The sequence below is a fragment of the Helianthus annuus genome, chromosome 14 (genome assembly GCF_002127325.2).
Source record: "Helianthus annuus cultivar XRQ/B chromosome 14, HanXRQr2.0-SUNRISE, whole genome shotgun sequence".
Taxonomy (NCBI): domain Eukaryota; kingdom Viridiplantae; phylum Streptophyta; class Magnoliopsida; order Asterales; family Asteraceae; genus Helianthus; species Helianthus annuus.
The window spans coordinates 58,438,364-58,457,340 of record NC_035446.2 but is presented as its reverse complement, the minus strand read 5'-3'; the positions used below and the strand labels follow the sequence as shown (position 1 = coordinate 58,457,340).

Here is an 18,977-nt window from a genome sequence, read left to right as displayed (position 1 = left end):
ATTTGGGGGTGTGACAGTTTGGTATCAGAGCCACTGGTTATAGAGAACTCGGTTTTAAAAACGTTTTCATAAAACCAGACTATAACCGAATTGATCCAAACGATGACCATGACACTCAGCTTCAGACTGCAAGGTTCGTTCCTCCTTAGCTTATGCTCTCTATGCCCAGTAAACATATTTATAGCATGCACGATACGACATGGTAGGCATCATGACACATTGAAAGTGTAACATAACACTTGCATCTAGTAAACTTTAATCTTGTTGGTAGTGCTTATTTTGTGTTGATTGGGGTGGGAGAAACTTCAAACATAAGATAAGAAGCATTGAGAGGAGCATGCAAACCGCCTTATTATCATGGGTGCACACATAATAATAACGCGAGGTGCATGCAAGTCCCAGTGAGGCTTAACGAACGTGAGAAGGGTTCTGCCCTATTGTGTGTAAACTGGGTAGTTTGTAGATTTCAACGTGATACTCGACTTTTACCTCATTTCAACCCTTAAGATTGTCCCCTTCTCTTATATAGAAGCCTCTCATGTTCTTTTTGGTTGTAAACTTGATCTCATGGGTCAAGTGTTCGACATTGACCTACTTCCCAATACTCTTGTAAGTTTTGACGTGGTCGTTAACATGGATTTGGTTATCTATGCATCAAGCGGAAATTCTCTGTAAAGAGAAAATCGAGCGTATCTGTGACACCCCAGGAAAACCGGGAAAACCTTACAACTTGACTAGCTTCCTCAGTGAGTGCCGTCAAATTTCGGGACGAAATTTCTTTCAACTTGGGGATGATGTGACAACCCGAAACCTAGAACCTTTCGTTGTAACTTGCTTGTACGTTATGTGACTAGTTAAAATGATAACGTGAATCTTTTTATGTGATAAGTGCTTTGTTACGCGTGTATTGTATATATATATATGTGTGTACGTGTTATATGTGAACCGAGAACCCGACACGAAACAACAAGGACCCGACTCGAGACCATGTGGTCTCGAGTGAACCGTAACCATTAGGCCGGTTTGGGCCTTTGGCCGGTTGGGCCTTTGGGCCGAAAACACCCACTCGAAACCCATGAAGGGTGCACACTTGGAACTAGCCTATATATAAACCAACCTTAGTTAGTTTTTGCCATTTGTTGAACATTACACCCACACACTCTCCTACTTCTCTCTCTCACTAAAAACTCTAGAACACAAACACTTCATCATTCTCGGATTTGGACTTGGATCGGCTCACACATACACCCGGTTGGAAGCTTTTCACACACCCTCGAAACCCATAACCGGTTAGTGTTCTTGATGCTTTGTTGAATGTTAGTATGTTCATGTTATGTCTAGGGTTTGAAGGTTAGATTGTTTATACATGAGAAATGATTTGCTACTTGTTAACAAGTGATGATATTGTATGTACAATGATGATAATCGGTTAACACATCTTCATGTAGAGTTGTGATATTTTGTGTTTAAAAGAAGTTTGAACCATTTATGTTGATATTCATGAAATCGGACTAGTTTATGATAATGGCAAAACTTAGTTAAAAATGTGTTGCTAGCAAGATGAATATTGATATCTAGTGTGGTGTTATAACTATTGTCCGAAAATGCATAGTATGGTTGAATGAAAATGTTATGATCTTGATGAATATGTGTTTGAATATGTGAAGAACACTTTGAATGATAGTTAAGAATATGAAAACCCTTGTGATTTTGATCCATCTTTGACTAGTAACCTGATTAGGAAAACTGTTAGTGGAATTCTATTGGTCATTTCCGGATTTGGGCCTGATTATATTGTACTATTTGGCTGATTACACCTGCATCAACACGTGAACGTGAAAATGACAGCTTACCGACTCGCAATCACCCGTTGCGACTCGCAACCACAACGTGATGACTCGAGACCACGCGGTTGCGACTCGCAACCATATCAGGACAAGCCGAAACCACAGGTTACGAGTCCGGTTGCGACTCGAGACCTTAGCATGATGAACCGAGACTACGGTTGCGACACCGGTTGCGACTCGCAACCATCCATGATCAACGCACAGCATGACTCGAGACCATGCTTGCGAGTCCGGTTGCGACTCGAGGCCACACTTTGGGCCTTAGTTAGTGGGCCGGACTTATGAACTTCTGTGCTACTGTTGATGAGTTATTTGGGCCTGTTATCACGAGCCCAACTGTTTGGACTTTGAACTTGTGATTGACTGTTACCGGTGAACTGTGAACTGTTACTGATTATACGTGATTTCCATGCGTGTTGAACATTTGTACACTACTTGGTTCGAATCTGATTATACGTGATATCCGTGTTAGGACGTTATTGACTACTTGCGACTTGATTGACTTTCTGTGATTAACTGCCGAGCAAACCGAGGTGAGTTCACACCCTTACAAAGCATGGGATTCCCTGGGTTGGGAACGGGGTTAAGGAACGTGGTTCCTCGTCTACCATGGGTAGGACGTCAGTGGTTCAGGAATGTGATTCCTCGTCCGGATGGACGGATAAACGTACTAGACTAAAACTCTATCACGAAGTCCCTCCTTTTTGTATCGACTAATCGCCGGGCCAATGGCGAGCGGGTCATTAGTTAGATAGCGCTATTTAGGTCTGACAAGCCTCACACCGTGCCGCAGAGGACGGGCGTGAACTAATGAATCTGGGGCACGTCAATGATGATAGACATTGATGTTTTCAGGGCACATAAACATGACTACAGTCAGCAATCGATACGGTAACGAGTCTAGTATACACATGGGGTAGCCCCCACGGCTGGAGAGCCAGATGATGTACATGGGGTAGCCCCCACGGCCGAAATGCCTGATAACTACATGGGGTAGCCCCCACGGCCGGAGTGCCGGAGTAACTGGGAACGAACTGGTCACGTTTTTTTAAACTATGGGGTAACCCCCACGGCAGGATGCCAGATAATGTAAACTGTTTTCGAAACAACTAAAACGAACGCCCACCCGTGAACTCACTCAACTAGTTGTTGACTCGTTACTACATGCTTTGCAGGACCATAGGTACTCAGCTGGAGCTTGCATGGAGGAGGATCGTTGTGGGACAGGGATTGCTACAAGACTATGTTAAACTTGAAACTTTTGGAACTTATGTTATAACTTTAAACTTATGCTTCCGCTTGCAACTTAAACTTATTTGTTTTGGAACACCAATCGTGATGGTTAAACTTTTATAACTATTTATATGCTTGTTCAGTATGATTGGTGGCTGGATCCTGGTCAGTCACGCCCCCATGCGGTAGTACTCCGCAGGTGGGATTTTGGGGGTGTGACAGATTGGTATCAGAGCCATTGGTTATAGTGAACTTGGTTTTAATAAAGGAGAAACGTTTTTGTTAAAACCAGACTATAACCGGTTTAGTGCTCAACGGTCCACAACGACACTTCGCTCCTCATGCAAGGCTCGACGTTCTAGGTAATATAATGTATGTATATTGCCTACTTGTTAGTTACGTAGTACATTGCTCATGGTATGCTTGATTAGTATAGCTACTGTTGTTTGAACACGTGCGTGCTTACTCTGTCTTACTATCGTGCTTTCGCGAACCTCTCTCACACGTATTGCTTTTATTATGAAGAACCATGTCTGGACGCGTTAACATGACACAAGCCCAGTTGACGGCTTTGATCAACGAGCGAATTGACGCAGCGCTCGCAGCTGCACGCGCAGGAGGTATATCCTGCAGTCCGAAATTGTTCTAGGATCGTTTGGATCCTACTCTCGTGAACCAACCTTTGCGTTAAACTCTGTCTTTTCTTCCACCTACCTTAGGTCAGTATGCTCAGGCACCGGTGTGCACTTTTAAGACCTTTATGGACTGTCGACCCACGACTTTTAGCGGCACTGAAGGAGCAGTAGGTCTCCTACACTGGTTTGAGAAACTGGAATCTGTGTTCGAAATGTGTGAATGCCCTGAAGCGCGCAGGGTGAAGTATGCTACTGGTACTCTCGAGGGTTTGGCTCTCACGTGGTGGAATGCTCAAGTGCAGATGTTAGGGTTGGTTGCTGCCAACGCCACCCCATGGGAAACTTTCAAGGAAATGATCAGGGAGGAATACTGCAGTCGTGACGACATTCACAAACTGGAGGATGAGTTTTACAATCTCAAGATGTCAGGATCAGAAATTGAGGCATACACTAAGAGATCGCATGAGCTAGCCTTGTTGTGTCCTACTATGGTGGATCCTCCCTACAAGCGAATCGAACTCTATCTCAAGGGCTTGGTGCCAGAGATCCAAAGTCATGTGACTTCAGCAAGGTTGACTACTATCCAGCAGGTTGTACAGTTGGCTCACCGTCTTACTGACCAAGCGGTGGAGCAGAACAAGTTACCGAAGCGTATAGGTGCTGCAACTACTTCTGGTGCTTCTAGTGGGGATAAACGGAAATGGGATGGAACTTCAAGCAGGGGTTCAACTTCAGTGCAAACTCAGTCTCAGCAGAGAAAGACAGATGATCACAAGAGCCCCAGTCAGCAGTCGTCTGGTGGTCAAAGTCATGGTGGATACAGAGGAAATCACCCCAAGTGCAATCGTTGTAGCCTACACCACAGTGGGCCATGCACCAGGGGCAACTGTCATCGATGCAACAAGCCTGGTCATGTTGCAAAGGATTGCAGAAGCGCATACCCCGTCAATCAGAATCGTCAGCAACCTCAGCAGAACCAGCGACAGCAGCAGGGTAACAACAAAGGATGCTTTCAGTGTGGAGCTGAGGGCCACTTCAAGAAAGATTGTCCCCAACTGAACCAGAACAACAACAACAATCAGGGGAATGGTAACAATGGGAACAACAACAACAATGGTGCTAGGGGACGAGTGTTCGTGATTGGTCAAGGTGAAGCAAGGAATGATCCCAACGTGGTGACGGGTAAGTTCCTTCTCGACGACTTTTATGTTACAGTCTTATTTGATTCGGGTGCCGATACTAGCTATGTGTCACTAGAAGTTAGTAAGATGCTTAAGCGTATTCCTACACCCCTGAGCGACAAGCACACTGTCGAGCTAGCTAATGGTAAGAGTTTGGAAGCCTCACACGTAGTCAAGGGTTGCCAGCTTATTCTCGCTAACCAGACTTTCTCTATCGATCTTATTCCTATCGTCTTGGGTAGTTTCGACGTTGTCATTGGGATGGATTGGCTATCCCAACACCGAGCAGAGATTCTTTGCAACGAGAAGATCGTTCGTGTTCCTGGTTTAGGTAGTGAACCTCTCATGATTCGTGGCGACAAGAGAAGTGCTGTTGAGAACATTATCTCTCTTCTTAAGGCTCAGAAATGCTTACGAAAGGGCCACACTGCGATTTTGGCTTTAGTTACTGATACCACAGAGAAGGAGAAGAAGCTAGAAGATTTTCCGGTTGTACGCGACTATCCTGAGGTATTCCCTGAGGAATTACCTGGTCTTCCGCCCCATCGCCAAGTCGAGTTTCAGATTGATCTAGCTCCTGGAGCCGCGCCTGTAGCCCGTGCACCTTATCGTTTAGCGCCATCAGAGCTGGAAGAACTCTCCACACAACTACAAGAACTCTTGGATAAGGGTTTTATTCGTCCTAGCTCATCGCCTTGGGGAGCTCCAGTGCTTTTTGTGAAGAAGAAGGATGGTACCTTCAGAATGTGTATCGACTATCGCGAACTCAACAAGGTGACTGTGAAGAATCGTTATCCTCTACCGCGCATTGACGACTTGTTCGACCAGTTGCAGGGATCGAGCTACTATTCAAAGATCGATCTGAGGTCGGGATATCACCAGCTGAGAGTCCGAGAAGAGGATGTCCCTAAGACGGCTTTTAGGACTCGATATGGGCACTATGAGTTTCTGGTCATGCCGTTTGGGTTGACAAACGCACCGGCAGTTTTTATGGATTTGATGAATCGAGTGTGCAAACCGTATCTGGACAAGTTTGTTATAGTCTTCATCGACGACATCCTGATCTATTCTAAGAGCAAGGAAGAGCACGAACAACATCTACGACTTATTCTGGAACTCCTTCGGAAGGAACAGCTTTACGCGAAATTCTCGAAATGCGACTTCTGGCTTCGAGAGGTCCATTTCCTAGGGCATGTGGTGAACAAGGATGGGATTCACGTTGATCCATCCAAAGTGGAATCTATTAAGAACTGGCCTGCGCCTCGCACACCAAAGGAAATTCGCCAATTTTTGGGATTGGCAGGTTACTACAGGAGATTCATTAAGGATTTCTCTAAGATCGCGCAGCCTCTCACCCTACTAACGCAGAAAGGCGTTGTTTATCGTTGGGGAGATGCACAAGAGTTAGCTTTTCAGCATCTAAAGGATAGACTTTGTAGTGCACCTATCCTTTCACTGCCAGAGGGCACAGATGATTTTGTGGTTTACTGTGATGCATCAATTCAAGGCCTTGGTTGTGTATTGATGCAACGAGATAAAGTCATAGCTTACGCCTCACGACAACTTAAAGTTCACGAGAAGAACTACACGACACATGATTTAGAGCTGGGAGCTGTTGTTTTTGCACTTAAACTATGGCGGCATTACCTGTACGGAACCAAGTGCGCCATCTACACCGACCACAGAAGTTTAGAACACATATTCAAACAGAAGGAACTGAATATGCGGCAGCGACGATGGGTCGAGCTGCTGAATGACTACGAGTGCTCTATCAGGTATCACCCGGGCAAGGCCAATGTTGTGGCAGACGCCCTGAGTCGGAAGGACACTACGCCTAAGCGCGTAAGAGCTTTACAACTCACGATACATTCTAGTCTACCTTCGCAAATACGAGCTGCTCAGATAGAAGCACTGAAACCAGAAAACGTTAGAGCAGAAGCTCTACGCGGGTCAAGGCAACGCTTAGAACGGAAGGAAGACGGTGCTTATTATGTAACAGGACGCATTTGGGTCCCACACTATGGCGATTTACGAGAACTTGTGATGGATGAAGCGCACAAATCTCGCTACTCGGTACACCCTGGTTCGGACAAGATGTACCACGATATTAAAACTACGTATTGGTGGCCTAGCATGAAGGCCCACATAGCAACCTACGTCAGCAAGTGTTTGACTTGTGCGCGAGTCAAGACAGAATATCAGAAACCTTCAGGCCTACTTCAGCAACCAGAGATACCACAATGGAAATGGGAGCAAATTTCCATGGATTTCGTTACTGGCTTACCTAGATCACAGCGCGGGAACGATACTATCTGGGTGATCGTGGATCGACTCACAAAATCCGCACACTTTTTGGCAATCAAGGAAACGGATAAGTTCTCCACTCTGGCGGAAATATACCTCAAGGAAGTTGTTTCGAGGCACGGAGTGCCCACTTCTATTATCTCTGATCGAGATGCACGTTTTACTTCGGAACTGTGGCAGGCAATGCACAAGTCTTTTGGCTCACGTTTAGATATGAGCACAGCATATCACCCACAGACGGACGGGCAGTCCGAGCGAACTATTCAGACATTAGAAGACATGCTTCGCGCTTGTGTAATCGACTTTGGCAACAGCTGGGAAAGGCATCTGCCACTCGTGGAATTTTCGTATAATAACAGCTACCACACCAGCATTAAAGCTGCTCCGTTTGAGGCATTGTACGGACGTAAATGCCGGTCACCCCTCTGTTGGGCAGAGGTGGGGGATAGTCAGATCACTGGTCCAGAACATGTGGTAGACACTACTGAGCGGATTGCTCAAATACGACAACGCATGGCGGCCGCTCGTGACCGTCAGAAGGCATACGCCGATAAGGGCAGGAAACCACTTGAGCTCCAGGTTGGGGAGCGGGTATTACTCAAAGTTTCACCCTGGAAGGGTGTGGTTCGTTTTGGTAAACGCGGCAAACTCAACCCACGATACGTTGGACCTTTCGAAATTCTTGAGAAAATAGGCAAGGTGGCCTACAGACTGAAATTACCAACAGAACTCGGTGCAGTTCACAACGTTTTCCATGTGTCGAATCTGAAGAAGTGTCTGTCAGATGAGACGCACGTAGTTCCTCTGAAGGAACTCACGATCGACGAACAGTTGAAATTCGTCGAAGAACCTGTCGAGATCACGGACCGGGATGTTAAGGTCCTCAAGAGCACTAGAATACCTCTTGTTCGAGTTCGTTGGAACTCACGTCGCGGCCCAGAGTTTACCTGGGAGCGCGAAGATCGGATGAAACAAAAGTATCCCCAACTGTTTGAGAACAGTACAAACGCTACTGAGGCTGAAGCTACGGAATTTCGGGACGAAATTCCAGATCAACGGGGGGTGGATGTGACACCCCAGGAAAACCGGGAAAACCTTACAACTTGACTAGCTTCCTCAGTGAGTGCCGTCAAATTTCGGGACGAAATTTCTTTCAACTTGGGGATGATGTGACAACCCGAAACCTAGAACCTTTCGTTGTAACTTGCTTGTACGTTATGTGACTAGTTAAAATGATAACGTGAATCTTTTTATGTGATAAGTGCTTTGTTACGCGTGTATTGTATATATATATATGTGTGTACGTGTTATATGTGAACCGAGAACCCGACACGAAACAACAAGGACCCGACTCGAGACCATGTGGTCTCGAGTGAACCGTAACCATTAGGCCGGTTTGGGCCTTTGGCCGGTTGGGCCTTTGGGCCGAAAACACCCACTCGAAACCCATGAAGGGTGCACACTTGGAACTAGCCTATATATAAACCAACCTTAGTTAGTTTTTGCCATTTGTTGAACATTACACCCACACACTCTCCTACTTCTCTCTCTCACTAAAAACTCTAGAACACAAACACTTCATCATTCTCGGATTTGGACTTGGATCGGCTCACACATACACCCGGTTGGAAGCTTTTCACACACCCTCGAAACCCATAACCGGTTAGTGTTCTTGATGCTTTGTTGAATGTTAGTATGTTCATGTTATGTCTAGGGTTTGAAGGTTAGATTGTTTATACATGAGAAATGATTTGCTACTTGTTAACAAGTGATGATATTGTATGTACAATGATGATAATCGGTTAACACATCTTCATGTAGAGTTGTGATATTTTGTGTTTAAAAGAAGTTTGAACCATTTATGTTGATATTCATGAAATCGGACTAGTTTATGATAATGGCAAAACTTAGTTAAAAATGTGTTGCTAGCAAGATGAATATTGATATCTAGTGTGGTGTTATAACTATTGTCCGAAAATGCATAGTATGGTTGAATGAAAATGTTATGATCTTGATGAATATGTGTTTGAATATGTGAAGAACACTTTGAATGATAGTTAAGAATATGAAAACCCTTGTGATTTTGATCCATCTTTGACTAGTAACCTGATTAGGAAAACTGTTAGTGGAATTCTATTGGTCATTTCCGGATTTGGGCCTGATTATATTGTACTATTTGGCTGATTACACCTGCATCAACACGTGAACGTGAAAATGACAGCTTACCGACTCGCAATCACCCGTTGCGACTCGCAACCACAACGTGATGACTCGAGACCACGCGGTTGCGACTCGCAACCATATCAGGACAAGCCGAAACCACAGGTTACGAGTCCGGTTGCGACTCGAGACCTTAGCATGATGAACCGAGACTACGGTTGCGACACCGGTTGCGACTCGCAACCATCCATGATCAACGCACAGCATGACTCGAGACCATGCTTGCGAGTCCGGTTGCGACTCGAGGCCACACTTTGGGCCTTAGTTAGTGGGCCGGACTTATGAACTTCTGTGCTACTGTTGATGAGTTATTTGGGCCTGTTATCACGAGCCCAACTGTTTGGACTTTGAACTTGTGATTGACTGTTACCGGTGAACTGTGAACTGTTACTGATTATACGTGATTTCCATGCGTGTTGAACATTTGTACACTACTTGGTTCGAATCTGATTATACGTGATATCCGTGTTAGGACGTTATTGACTACTTGCGACTTGATTGACTTTCTGTGATTAACTGCCGAGCAAACCGAGGTGAGTTCACACCCTTACAAAGCATGGGATTCCCTGGGTTGGGAACGGGGTTAAGGAACGTGGTTCCTCGTCTACCATGGGTAGGACGTCAGTGGTTCAGGAATGTGATTCCTCGTCCGGATGGACGGATAAACGTACTAGACTAAAACTCTATCACGAAGTCCCTCCTTTTTGTATCGACTAATCGCCGGGCCAATGGCGAGCGGGTCATTAGTTAGATAGCGCTATTTAGGTCTGACAAGCCTCACACCGTGCCGCAGAGGACGGGCGTGAACTAATGAATCTGGGGCACGTCAATGATGATAGACATTGATGTTTTCAGGGCACATAAACATGACTACAGTCAGCAATCGATACGGTAACGAGTCTAGTATACACATGGGGTAGCCCCCACGGCTGGAGAGCCAGATGATGTACATGGGGTAGCCCCCACGGCCGAAATGCCTGATAACTACATGGGGTAGCCCCCACGGCCGGAGTGCCGGAGTAACTGGGAACGAACTGGTCACGTTTTTTTAAACTATGGGGTAACCCCCACGGCAGGATGCCAGATAATGTAAACTGTTTTCGAAACAACTAAAACGAACGCCCACCCGTGAACTCACTCAACTAGTTGTTGACTCGTTACTACATGCTTTGCAGGACCATAGGTACTCAGCTGGAGCTTGCATGGAGGAGGATCGTTGTGGGACAGGGATTGCTACAAGACTATGTTAAACTTGAAACTTTTGGAACTTATGTTATAACTTTAAACTTATGCTTCCGCTTGCAACTTAAACTTATTTGTTTTGGAACACCAATCGTGATGGTTAAACTTTTATAACTATTTATATGCTTGTTCAGTATGATTGGTGGCTGGATCCTGGTCAGTCACGCCCCCATGCGGTAGTACTCCGCAGGTGGGATTTTGGGGGTGTGACAGTATCCCTCTCCCTAGTGGGGAATCCTTATCAGTTCAAGATCATAGTAGTGGTGCCATTGTTGGCATCATCTCAGCCATGAACGCCCAAAAGTGTCTACGAAAGGGCTACCCTGCTATTCTAGCTCTCGTCACCGATTCGCAACCTGGAGAAAGGAAGATCGAGGATCTTCCAGCTGTTCGAGAATTTTCTGACGTGTCTTCTGAAGAGTTACCTGGTTTACTTCCACATCGTTAGGTGGAATTTCAGATTGACCTTATGCAATTTCAGATTCCTTATGGGAAACAGAAATCCCTTAGGTTTGCTAGATACTATCACAGCTTCATCATAGGATTTTCGAAGGTTTCGCAACTTCAACCTCCTTAGCATAGCGGGGAGCTGTAAATTCCTGAGAAATAAAATCGGAGAACGTCTTTGCAGCTTTTGAAACCCAACCCTACAACACGCGGAGCATCGCTTCTATCCGAGGGTACCGATGATTCAGCGATATACCATTATGGTGTTACGGAGAGGAACTGCACGACCTACAACCTCCGGTGGAAACCGTGGTCATTGGATTTAAGTGGGAGGCATTACTTGGACGGTACCGAATGCACCAATTAGACCGATCACAAGATTAGCCCCCCCAGGCGTTGTAAAGTATCTATAGATCGAGTTCGTCGGAACTCACTTCAAGCCATTGTTTTAGATCAATTTTCGGGATGAAAATTTCTTTCAAGTTGGGGATGATGTGACACCCCGCGAAAACGCTTAACAAAACTAGCTTCCTCAGCGACTGTTTGCTAAATTTCGGGACGAAATTTCCTTCAAGTTGGGGATGATGTCACAACTGAGCAGAACCCGCAACAATCCTGATTTCTCACTTCGTTCTCTCACACTTGACACTTGCCAATTTCGGGACGAAATTTCTTTCAAGTTGGGGATGATGTGACAACCCGAATATTCAGGTTAGTATTATGTAAATCTCACAACTCTTCAGCGCATGTCTACAAGGTTGACTCCTTAAATGTTCTCGTGCATTTAATCACTCGCGAAACCGGTTATGCCGTTTATGCATTTCATGGCCGTTTGGGCCTCTCCTTCCCTTGGCCCACATAGTATATCAGACCCATTCGAATTAATATTGGATTCCTTGTGGCCCAACTCCCCCATTGTATTGTCTAGTTAATAAGGTAACCGACCCAACCTTTTTATTGTTTAGTTAACCGGCCCAACATCCTGTTTTGTGTAGAAACCGGCCCATAATCTGTTTTGTTGAAGCATACGAATTATACTCTAAGTCAAATCCTGTTTAGTTTAAAAACATAACAAACTCTACCCTATATCTCTCAAACTTACATACGGCAGCAGGAGAAAACCCCCCCTTCTCGTAACCTTCTGCTCTACTTGTAATTCTTCGTAGGTATGTCCTTTCCATCGTGATTGATATTGTAAGTGTTGCGTGTTTAGATTATCACACATGATCATAGGGAGGGTTGTAAACTGTATTGAATCTTGTTCGTCTAATCTTGTTTATATGTGTACTGATTGACGTGAGGTGTTTATACATGATATATGGATAACGAGTGATTAATGTATTAGGGTTATGAACGTGTAATCAATGAATTGGCATTAGTTGTGTAATAGGGTGTTACGATCTCAAGTTACCATTGTGATTGAAAAATCTGAATTAAATGAGGGTCTGAATCAAATCGGAATCATGCATAACTGATGTTAATGGGTGAATTGTAAACGAGATGTTATTGGGCCGCATTGCTCCACATAATCTGTGATAGGGCCGCATGTTCTGCCACTAATTCCTTGTGCATGGGTTTGTGAGTTTGCATGATAATGAATTGTATTGATGACTCTTAATGAGGGTCGAATTTTTAAATGCAATGTAGAATATTAGAAACATATACACATGCATTTGTCTGACAATTTCACAACTATCTTAATCACTATTGGACCTCTTAGCATGGATGTTTGTCAAACACTTATGAATTGTGAGTTATGGTGTCGAAATACATCATGTAATTATCAATGTGCATTAATTGTCTCAGATTGCAATTGTTGATGTTTGAGCCGAATAGAAATCACATGGTTTACTACTCAATTGTTCTTGTATTGTATATGTGATAAACTGTAAATAATATGGCACAAGTATATGTGATAAACTGTAAATAATATGGCACAAGTTTATGTGATAAACTGTAAATACATGATCTTGAACCGATTTGGGTTATTATTTGTTTGGGCCTCACATGTAAATGTTTAAGGCTGGGCCGCGAAGTGGGATAAATTGCACAGCCCAAACGGGCCATTCAGGTTGGGCTGCACACATCATAACCCGTGCGGAGTCGCGCAACTTGGTACAGCGCCGGTTGGGCTTCGGATCAGTGGGCCGCACACTTGAATTAACTCACACATTAGAGCCCAATTGTACATTGTCCGTGGGCCGTAGCTGATTATAGTTGCACACTTCATAACTGGACGGTTGATGTAATATGGATTATTTAGTTCACTGATCTTATGTTGAATAATTATTGTTCTTGCTTGAATTGTTGCTTAACTGTTATATATGCCATACGTGACAACCACTGATGTGGTCTATGTGTAAACAAACTGTAAAACTGATCATTACCAAACACTCTTCGTAGGTTGTGAGTATTGAACTTATTTAACGAGTAACTTGTCTAACCGAGCAAACCTCAGGTGAGTTCATTGCATTTTCTCAAGCATGCGTCCCGGTGGTTTGGGACAACTGGAAAACATTTGGAAGGGAAACATTGGGTAAATAACTTAATCGGTTTTGGTTATTGCCTGGTGGGCAATGGGGGTGATTAGTTGATAGCGCTATTAGGTGGGAAACCTCACACCGGGCCGTAAGGACGGGCGTGAACTAATTATCTGGGTATGGCTATGGTTGTTAGAGGCACACTCCTCGGATACATATGGGCACTCTCCCTAGGGTATCTAACGAAGGCAACATAGCAATCGGTCGTTAAGGGGTACCCACTCCTCGGATACACACGGGCACACTCCCTAGGGTATCTAACATGAGCAACATTGTAACGCAACATTGAATCGCATTAACATACATCTGGTAACTCAACCCGTTAACAAAACCTTGAACTCACCAGCGTAGTCTGACACACTTGATTACATGCTTGTAGGTAATTATTGAAGGAACTTGGGGAGCTTGCTGTCTGATGCTGCTGGAGTGGTTGTGGTCATAATAAACAGTTATCTTGATTTGCTTTTGATGCATTTACACACTTATACATTTATGCTTCCGCTCAGTACTTTGGTTTTGGTTTAACTTTCAAACGATACATTTCTTTCAATTGGGTATTTTATTACATTATGACTTGTGTTTGTTATGATTGGTGGCTCTTGGTTGAATCGTTACACCTCCATTAGGGACACGCCCTAGGTGGTAATTTGGGGGTGTGACATATTCAATTGAGAGGAATCATTGCATTACGTCCCTGTTGAAAAACAGAATCGATAAATTTAGGGAAAATGAGGTTGAAAGATGATAACCCAACAGTGTAGAATCTCATTCTACAACTTCGATAAATTCAGAGGTATTCTCAAATAAGTTTCCTAGATAGTTGAAGACCAACAAATGTCCAAAATGCTGCTTCTTCGCCCGCGTGACAGAAAGCTACCTTAGAAAATTAAGTCGACACCTTCAATATGTATCATATAGGCATATACGATGCGTATTACTTTTTATAATGGGACATTGTCAGCCTTTGACTGACCTAGAAGTTTGAACCAACCTTAATACGCATCGTATAGGCCTATATGATATATATTGAAAGTGTCGATTTAATTTCTCAAGATGTGCCAATAATACAATAATACGACGCTACTTTTATCAAGTAACAACTAAAATAAAAGAAAAGTGAATATATGCACATGTCATGTTTTTTAAGAGTATAAAACAAAGTTTTGTTTTTTTACTTGTAGTTTGTCTGAACATTAAAAGTAGGCATTTTCAAAGTTATATTATAAATTCTTTTATCTTTATTCCACCACTAACTACTACACTATATATTCCGTTTTATACATTTAAAAATATTGTTCAGTTATTAAATTCTACCATTAACCACTACACTATGTATTAACTTATTTATAGAACTATATACAATTTAAAATTAATATTTATTTATTATCTATTATATTTATATGAATATCGGTACAATAATAATATCATGAAATAAGCCGACCTAAATTGAACAACATCAGTATCTCAGGATCATTATTATCATAAGCAGTATGATATTTGTTGTTATGGTTTTGATTGATATACAAAACCCGTCGATATTATTTCTTTTGGCCATATCATACTTCAATTTATTTATTTTTTGTTTTGGTTTTGGTTTCGACTACTAAAGCATGAAAAATGCCACTACTTTTTTACTTATATTATGGGGGTGTTTAGGATTCTTTTTAACTTATGACTTATTAATTTTTATAAGTCATAATAAGTCACAAATCCTAACTTCTTATTTTCTCCTTTTTCAAACCATAAAAACTCCTTCTCAACCCATTATTTAAACACTATCAAAATGACTTGTTAACTTTTAGAGTAAAATGCTTGAATGGTCCCTATGGTTTTGTAAAGTAACACCTATAGTCCCCAACTTTTAGAAATTACACCGGTGGTCCCTGTGGTTCGACAGTTTGTTACTCGGATAGTCTCTGGAGTGGATGGAGGTTAGTTTTCTCTGTTAAGTCCATCTGGAATTACTTATTTACCCCTCCCTATAAAAAATAAAAAAACAATATGGATTATTAAAAGTGTGGTCCCACATTATTCACCCCTCCCTTATAAACAACAGCCACCACCACCCACCCCCACACCACCACCACCATCACAACCTTCGATTCTGACGAATCTGATGTTAACCAAAATGAATGATTCAGTTAATCACGAATGGTTCAGGCCCAAAAACGTAAATTCATTTCGATTCAAACCCTTTACCACTATGCAATTTCACTTTCAAAATCATAAAAATCACGGAAAACTTGAGAGAAATTCAACAAACATTTCAACACAGATGTTCACAGTCACTCATTTAGACATTTCAACAAATACCTATTGATCACTACTAAAACCATCATTTAATCCCTAAAATTGAACACCAATTACTTACAATAAAAAACAAATCATTCAATCCAAACCGTTCACTTCTAAGAAATCCCCCATTTCAAATCACAAAAACAAGTTTCCCCAATTCTTTTAGAAAAACCCTCTATATGCAGAATCACAAAAAACAGAAAGAAACCCTAAAACAAACAATGATACCTGAACATCTTTGGCTCGAACATAGGGAGAATCACCAGCAGGAACATTATGAATAATGTGAAACAATTGATTACTGGGGTTAGACAGTGCGGCCGTCCACTTCTTCTCTGTCACCGGTGGCGGCCATGGGCGGTGGGTGTACGACGGCGCTGAATAAGTCTGGTTCTTTTCTGGCTGATGGGTGGAGAATGTGAAGCCTTTGGGTGGGTCTTTGTTTATCCACATTGTTGAATGATTTGAGGTGATTTGGATGAGACTGAGATGTGGGTTTTGATTGTTGAAGATCAAGAATGGAGAATATTTTAATAAAGCAATGGGTAAATAAGTAATTTTAGATGAACTTAACAGAGAAAACTAACCCTCATCCACTTCATCCACTAGTGTAATTTTCAAAAATTATAAACTACCTTCCGAGCATTTTACCACTTTTAGAGCATTCTTATCCACTCCATCAAACTAACCTTTATCTTTAAAATATAAAAAAAAACCTTCTATAAACCCACTCCAACCTGTCCATTATATCTATTCTCTAACTTTAAATATTAAAAAAACACTACAGTAAATTTTTATACATAAAAAGCGCTACTGTACCCTCCCCATTTCCAACAACCACCTCTTCCTGTCTTCTCCCGCCCCTCTCCTTCTACACATCGAACTACCAGCAACAAAATCAACAAATTCCCACTTCACAGGTTCGGATTTGTAAACGTAGAGGGTTTGGATTTGTAAACATAGGCTTCTATTGGAAACTAGGGTTCCGATTTGAAAAGGATTTTGCTATCATCAACCGATTCATCCTTCACATCTCCATTCCTCTGCTATATGTAAGCTTTTTTTGCTCAATCGTTTTTGGATTTTAAGTTTTGAGTCTTAATTCATGAATTGTATAAAACTCAGGTTTTAGATTTCAAAGGGTTGTATAAAACTTAGGTTTTAGATTTCAAAGGGCTGCTGAGGAAGTTTATAGAAAGATTGTATAGTTTGTCACTTGAATTTGATTGTAGAGTTAATAGAAAGCCTGTTTGTTAGCAGTTAGCACAAGGATATTTTGGTTTGATTTGACCATTTATTAATATTAAGGGTATTCAGGCCGATAAACGATGATTACTTGTTGACGGTTTTGTTTCACGACTTATTTTTTAATATTAGGGGTGTTCAGGCCAAAAAAACGCTGGGTTGGGTTGGGAAACACTATTCTTCATTAGTCTCACTGACCCGAGTAAGTGATCAAATTTATTAGAAGGGAAATGTCTTGGGTTCGAGTCTCACACACGACAGGGGACTAAAGAAATTAGCCGTTCAAAAAAAAGTAGAAGTTGAGTCGACCCATTAAAATTTGCAGTTAAAGTTCAGGGTTTTCTTTATAGAAGTTTTTTTTTGTTTTTATGTTTTGATCTATATCTTTTTAAAGGTTTTTGTTTGATATTTTGTTGTTGTAATTAATTATGTTTTAAGATTCTTGATGATGAAAAACCACTAATTAAACTATGGTGTAAAACACAGATGTATATCACAAACAATATAAATTATCATTTAATATTTATTACATTTATACTTTTCAAGTAACAAAAGGATTATTTTGACATTTCGTAAGAAAAAGTATTATAACAATCTGACTTTAGCAAAGACGAAATTTGAAGTTTCAATATATGCTCTATTGCCTTATATATTCGTTATTGCTCTTTTAATGCAGTAGTTTTATGGCCATTTTGATTCATCATGAAAGAATGCTACTTCAATAACAGACAGTCCCTGCAAACTGCAGAAACGCTGCAGCCTACTTCAATAACACGTATGATGATAACTGGTTATTAATAACCAGTCCAAAAAATGGCCAGCAACCTGCAGAAACGTTGCAGCCTACAGTGCCGAAAAACGCTGCAGTTTTTTAAGGTTTTTATGCTGAAAAAACACGCAGTTTTGTGGCGTTTTATTGCTGAAAAACCAGTACTTTATTAGCATTTTTTGCTGAAAACCGGCACTTTTTGGCTGTGCTGAAAAACGACGCAGAACGCTTCCCTTTTTTTGATGTTTTTCGCTGAAACGGGTCCGGGTCAGAACAGGTTTCGGATCGGGCCGGGTCAGAACGGGTTGCAGTAACCGTCTACAGATTTTGACCCATCAAAAAGTATACTAAACCCAAATCAACCCAGGAAGTTACTTTTTGTGACCCATAAAGTAACAATATCTGTTTACTTTTGCCAGGTCTAAATATAGCGTTTTTTGCTGAAAAACCAGTACTTTTTTAACGTTTTTTGCTGAGAAACGCTGCTGAAAGCTGCCTATTTTTGACGTTTTTCGCTGAAAAACCGGCACTTTTTGGCGTTTATAACAATTTTTTACTTATAACATGTATGATGACAGGTTGACTTAATTGCACGTTTGATCAAATGGTTCGTACATTCTTTCGCAAGTTGTTGAGATACCTATCTTCGGATGATGATAGCGATGATGATCTTTATGAGGATGTTGAAGAACCTAATTGAACATCAATGGCTACTCTATTCCCAACAATAAACGATGTCGCGCTATATTAGATTGTTTTGTGAATGTTATGAGTTTGATTTAGAAATATGTTATGTGATGATCATTAGAATTATATATGTATGAGTAGAACTTATTAGCTCAACGTTTGTTTAAGTTTGTATCTATTTGGACAATTGACTTGTAATATGTTACCATTTTTATAAAATGTAATCCTAGTGTTGCTTCTTAAAATGTAATCCTAGTGTTGGTTCTTAAAATCATACATGGGGATTGCCATTTCATTAGGAAATTTTTTGTTATGGGTTAAATAGTTCAGAT

At 41.8% G+C, this 18,977-nt stretch overlaps 1 protein-coding gene and 1 long non-coding RNA gene across 3 annotated transcripts; one reads left to right on the top strand and one right to left on the bottom strand.

Annotated features, from left to right (window-relative positions):
• Window positions 1–15,478: 15,478 nt before the first annotated feature.
• On the bottom strand, window positions 15,479–16,470 carry LOC118486433 (protein POLLENLESS 3-like). The gene is made up of 2 exons (XM_035982876.1): window positions 16,173–16,470; window positions 15,479–15,628 (listed from the first exon to the last, which is right to left on the bottom strand). Exons 1-2 carry the CDS (start codon window positions 16,395–16,397, stop codon window positions 15,611–15,613), a joined length of 243 nt encoding a protein of 80 aa, XP_035838769.1. The 5' UTR covers window positions 16,398–16,470; the 3' UTR covers window positions 15,479–15,610.
• Window positions 16,471–16,736: 266 nt separating this feature from the next.
• LOC110905455 lies at window positions 16,737–18,869 on the top strand. Of its 2 annotated transcripts, none has more exons than XR_004879053.1 (3): window positions 16,737–16,996; window positions 17,866–18,065; window positions 18,537–18,869. It is a non-coding gene; the product is annotated as an uncharacterized LOC110905455 (long non-coding RNA). The 2 variants fall into 2 exon arrangements; XR_004879054.1 differs by having other exon boundaries at window positions 16,738–16,996; window positions 17,866–17,964.
• Window positions 18,870–18,977: the final 108 nt, after the last annotated feature.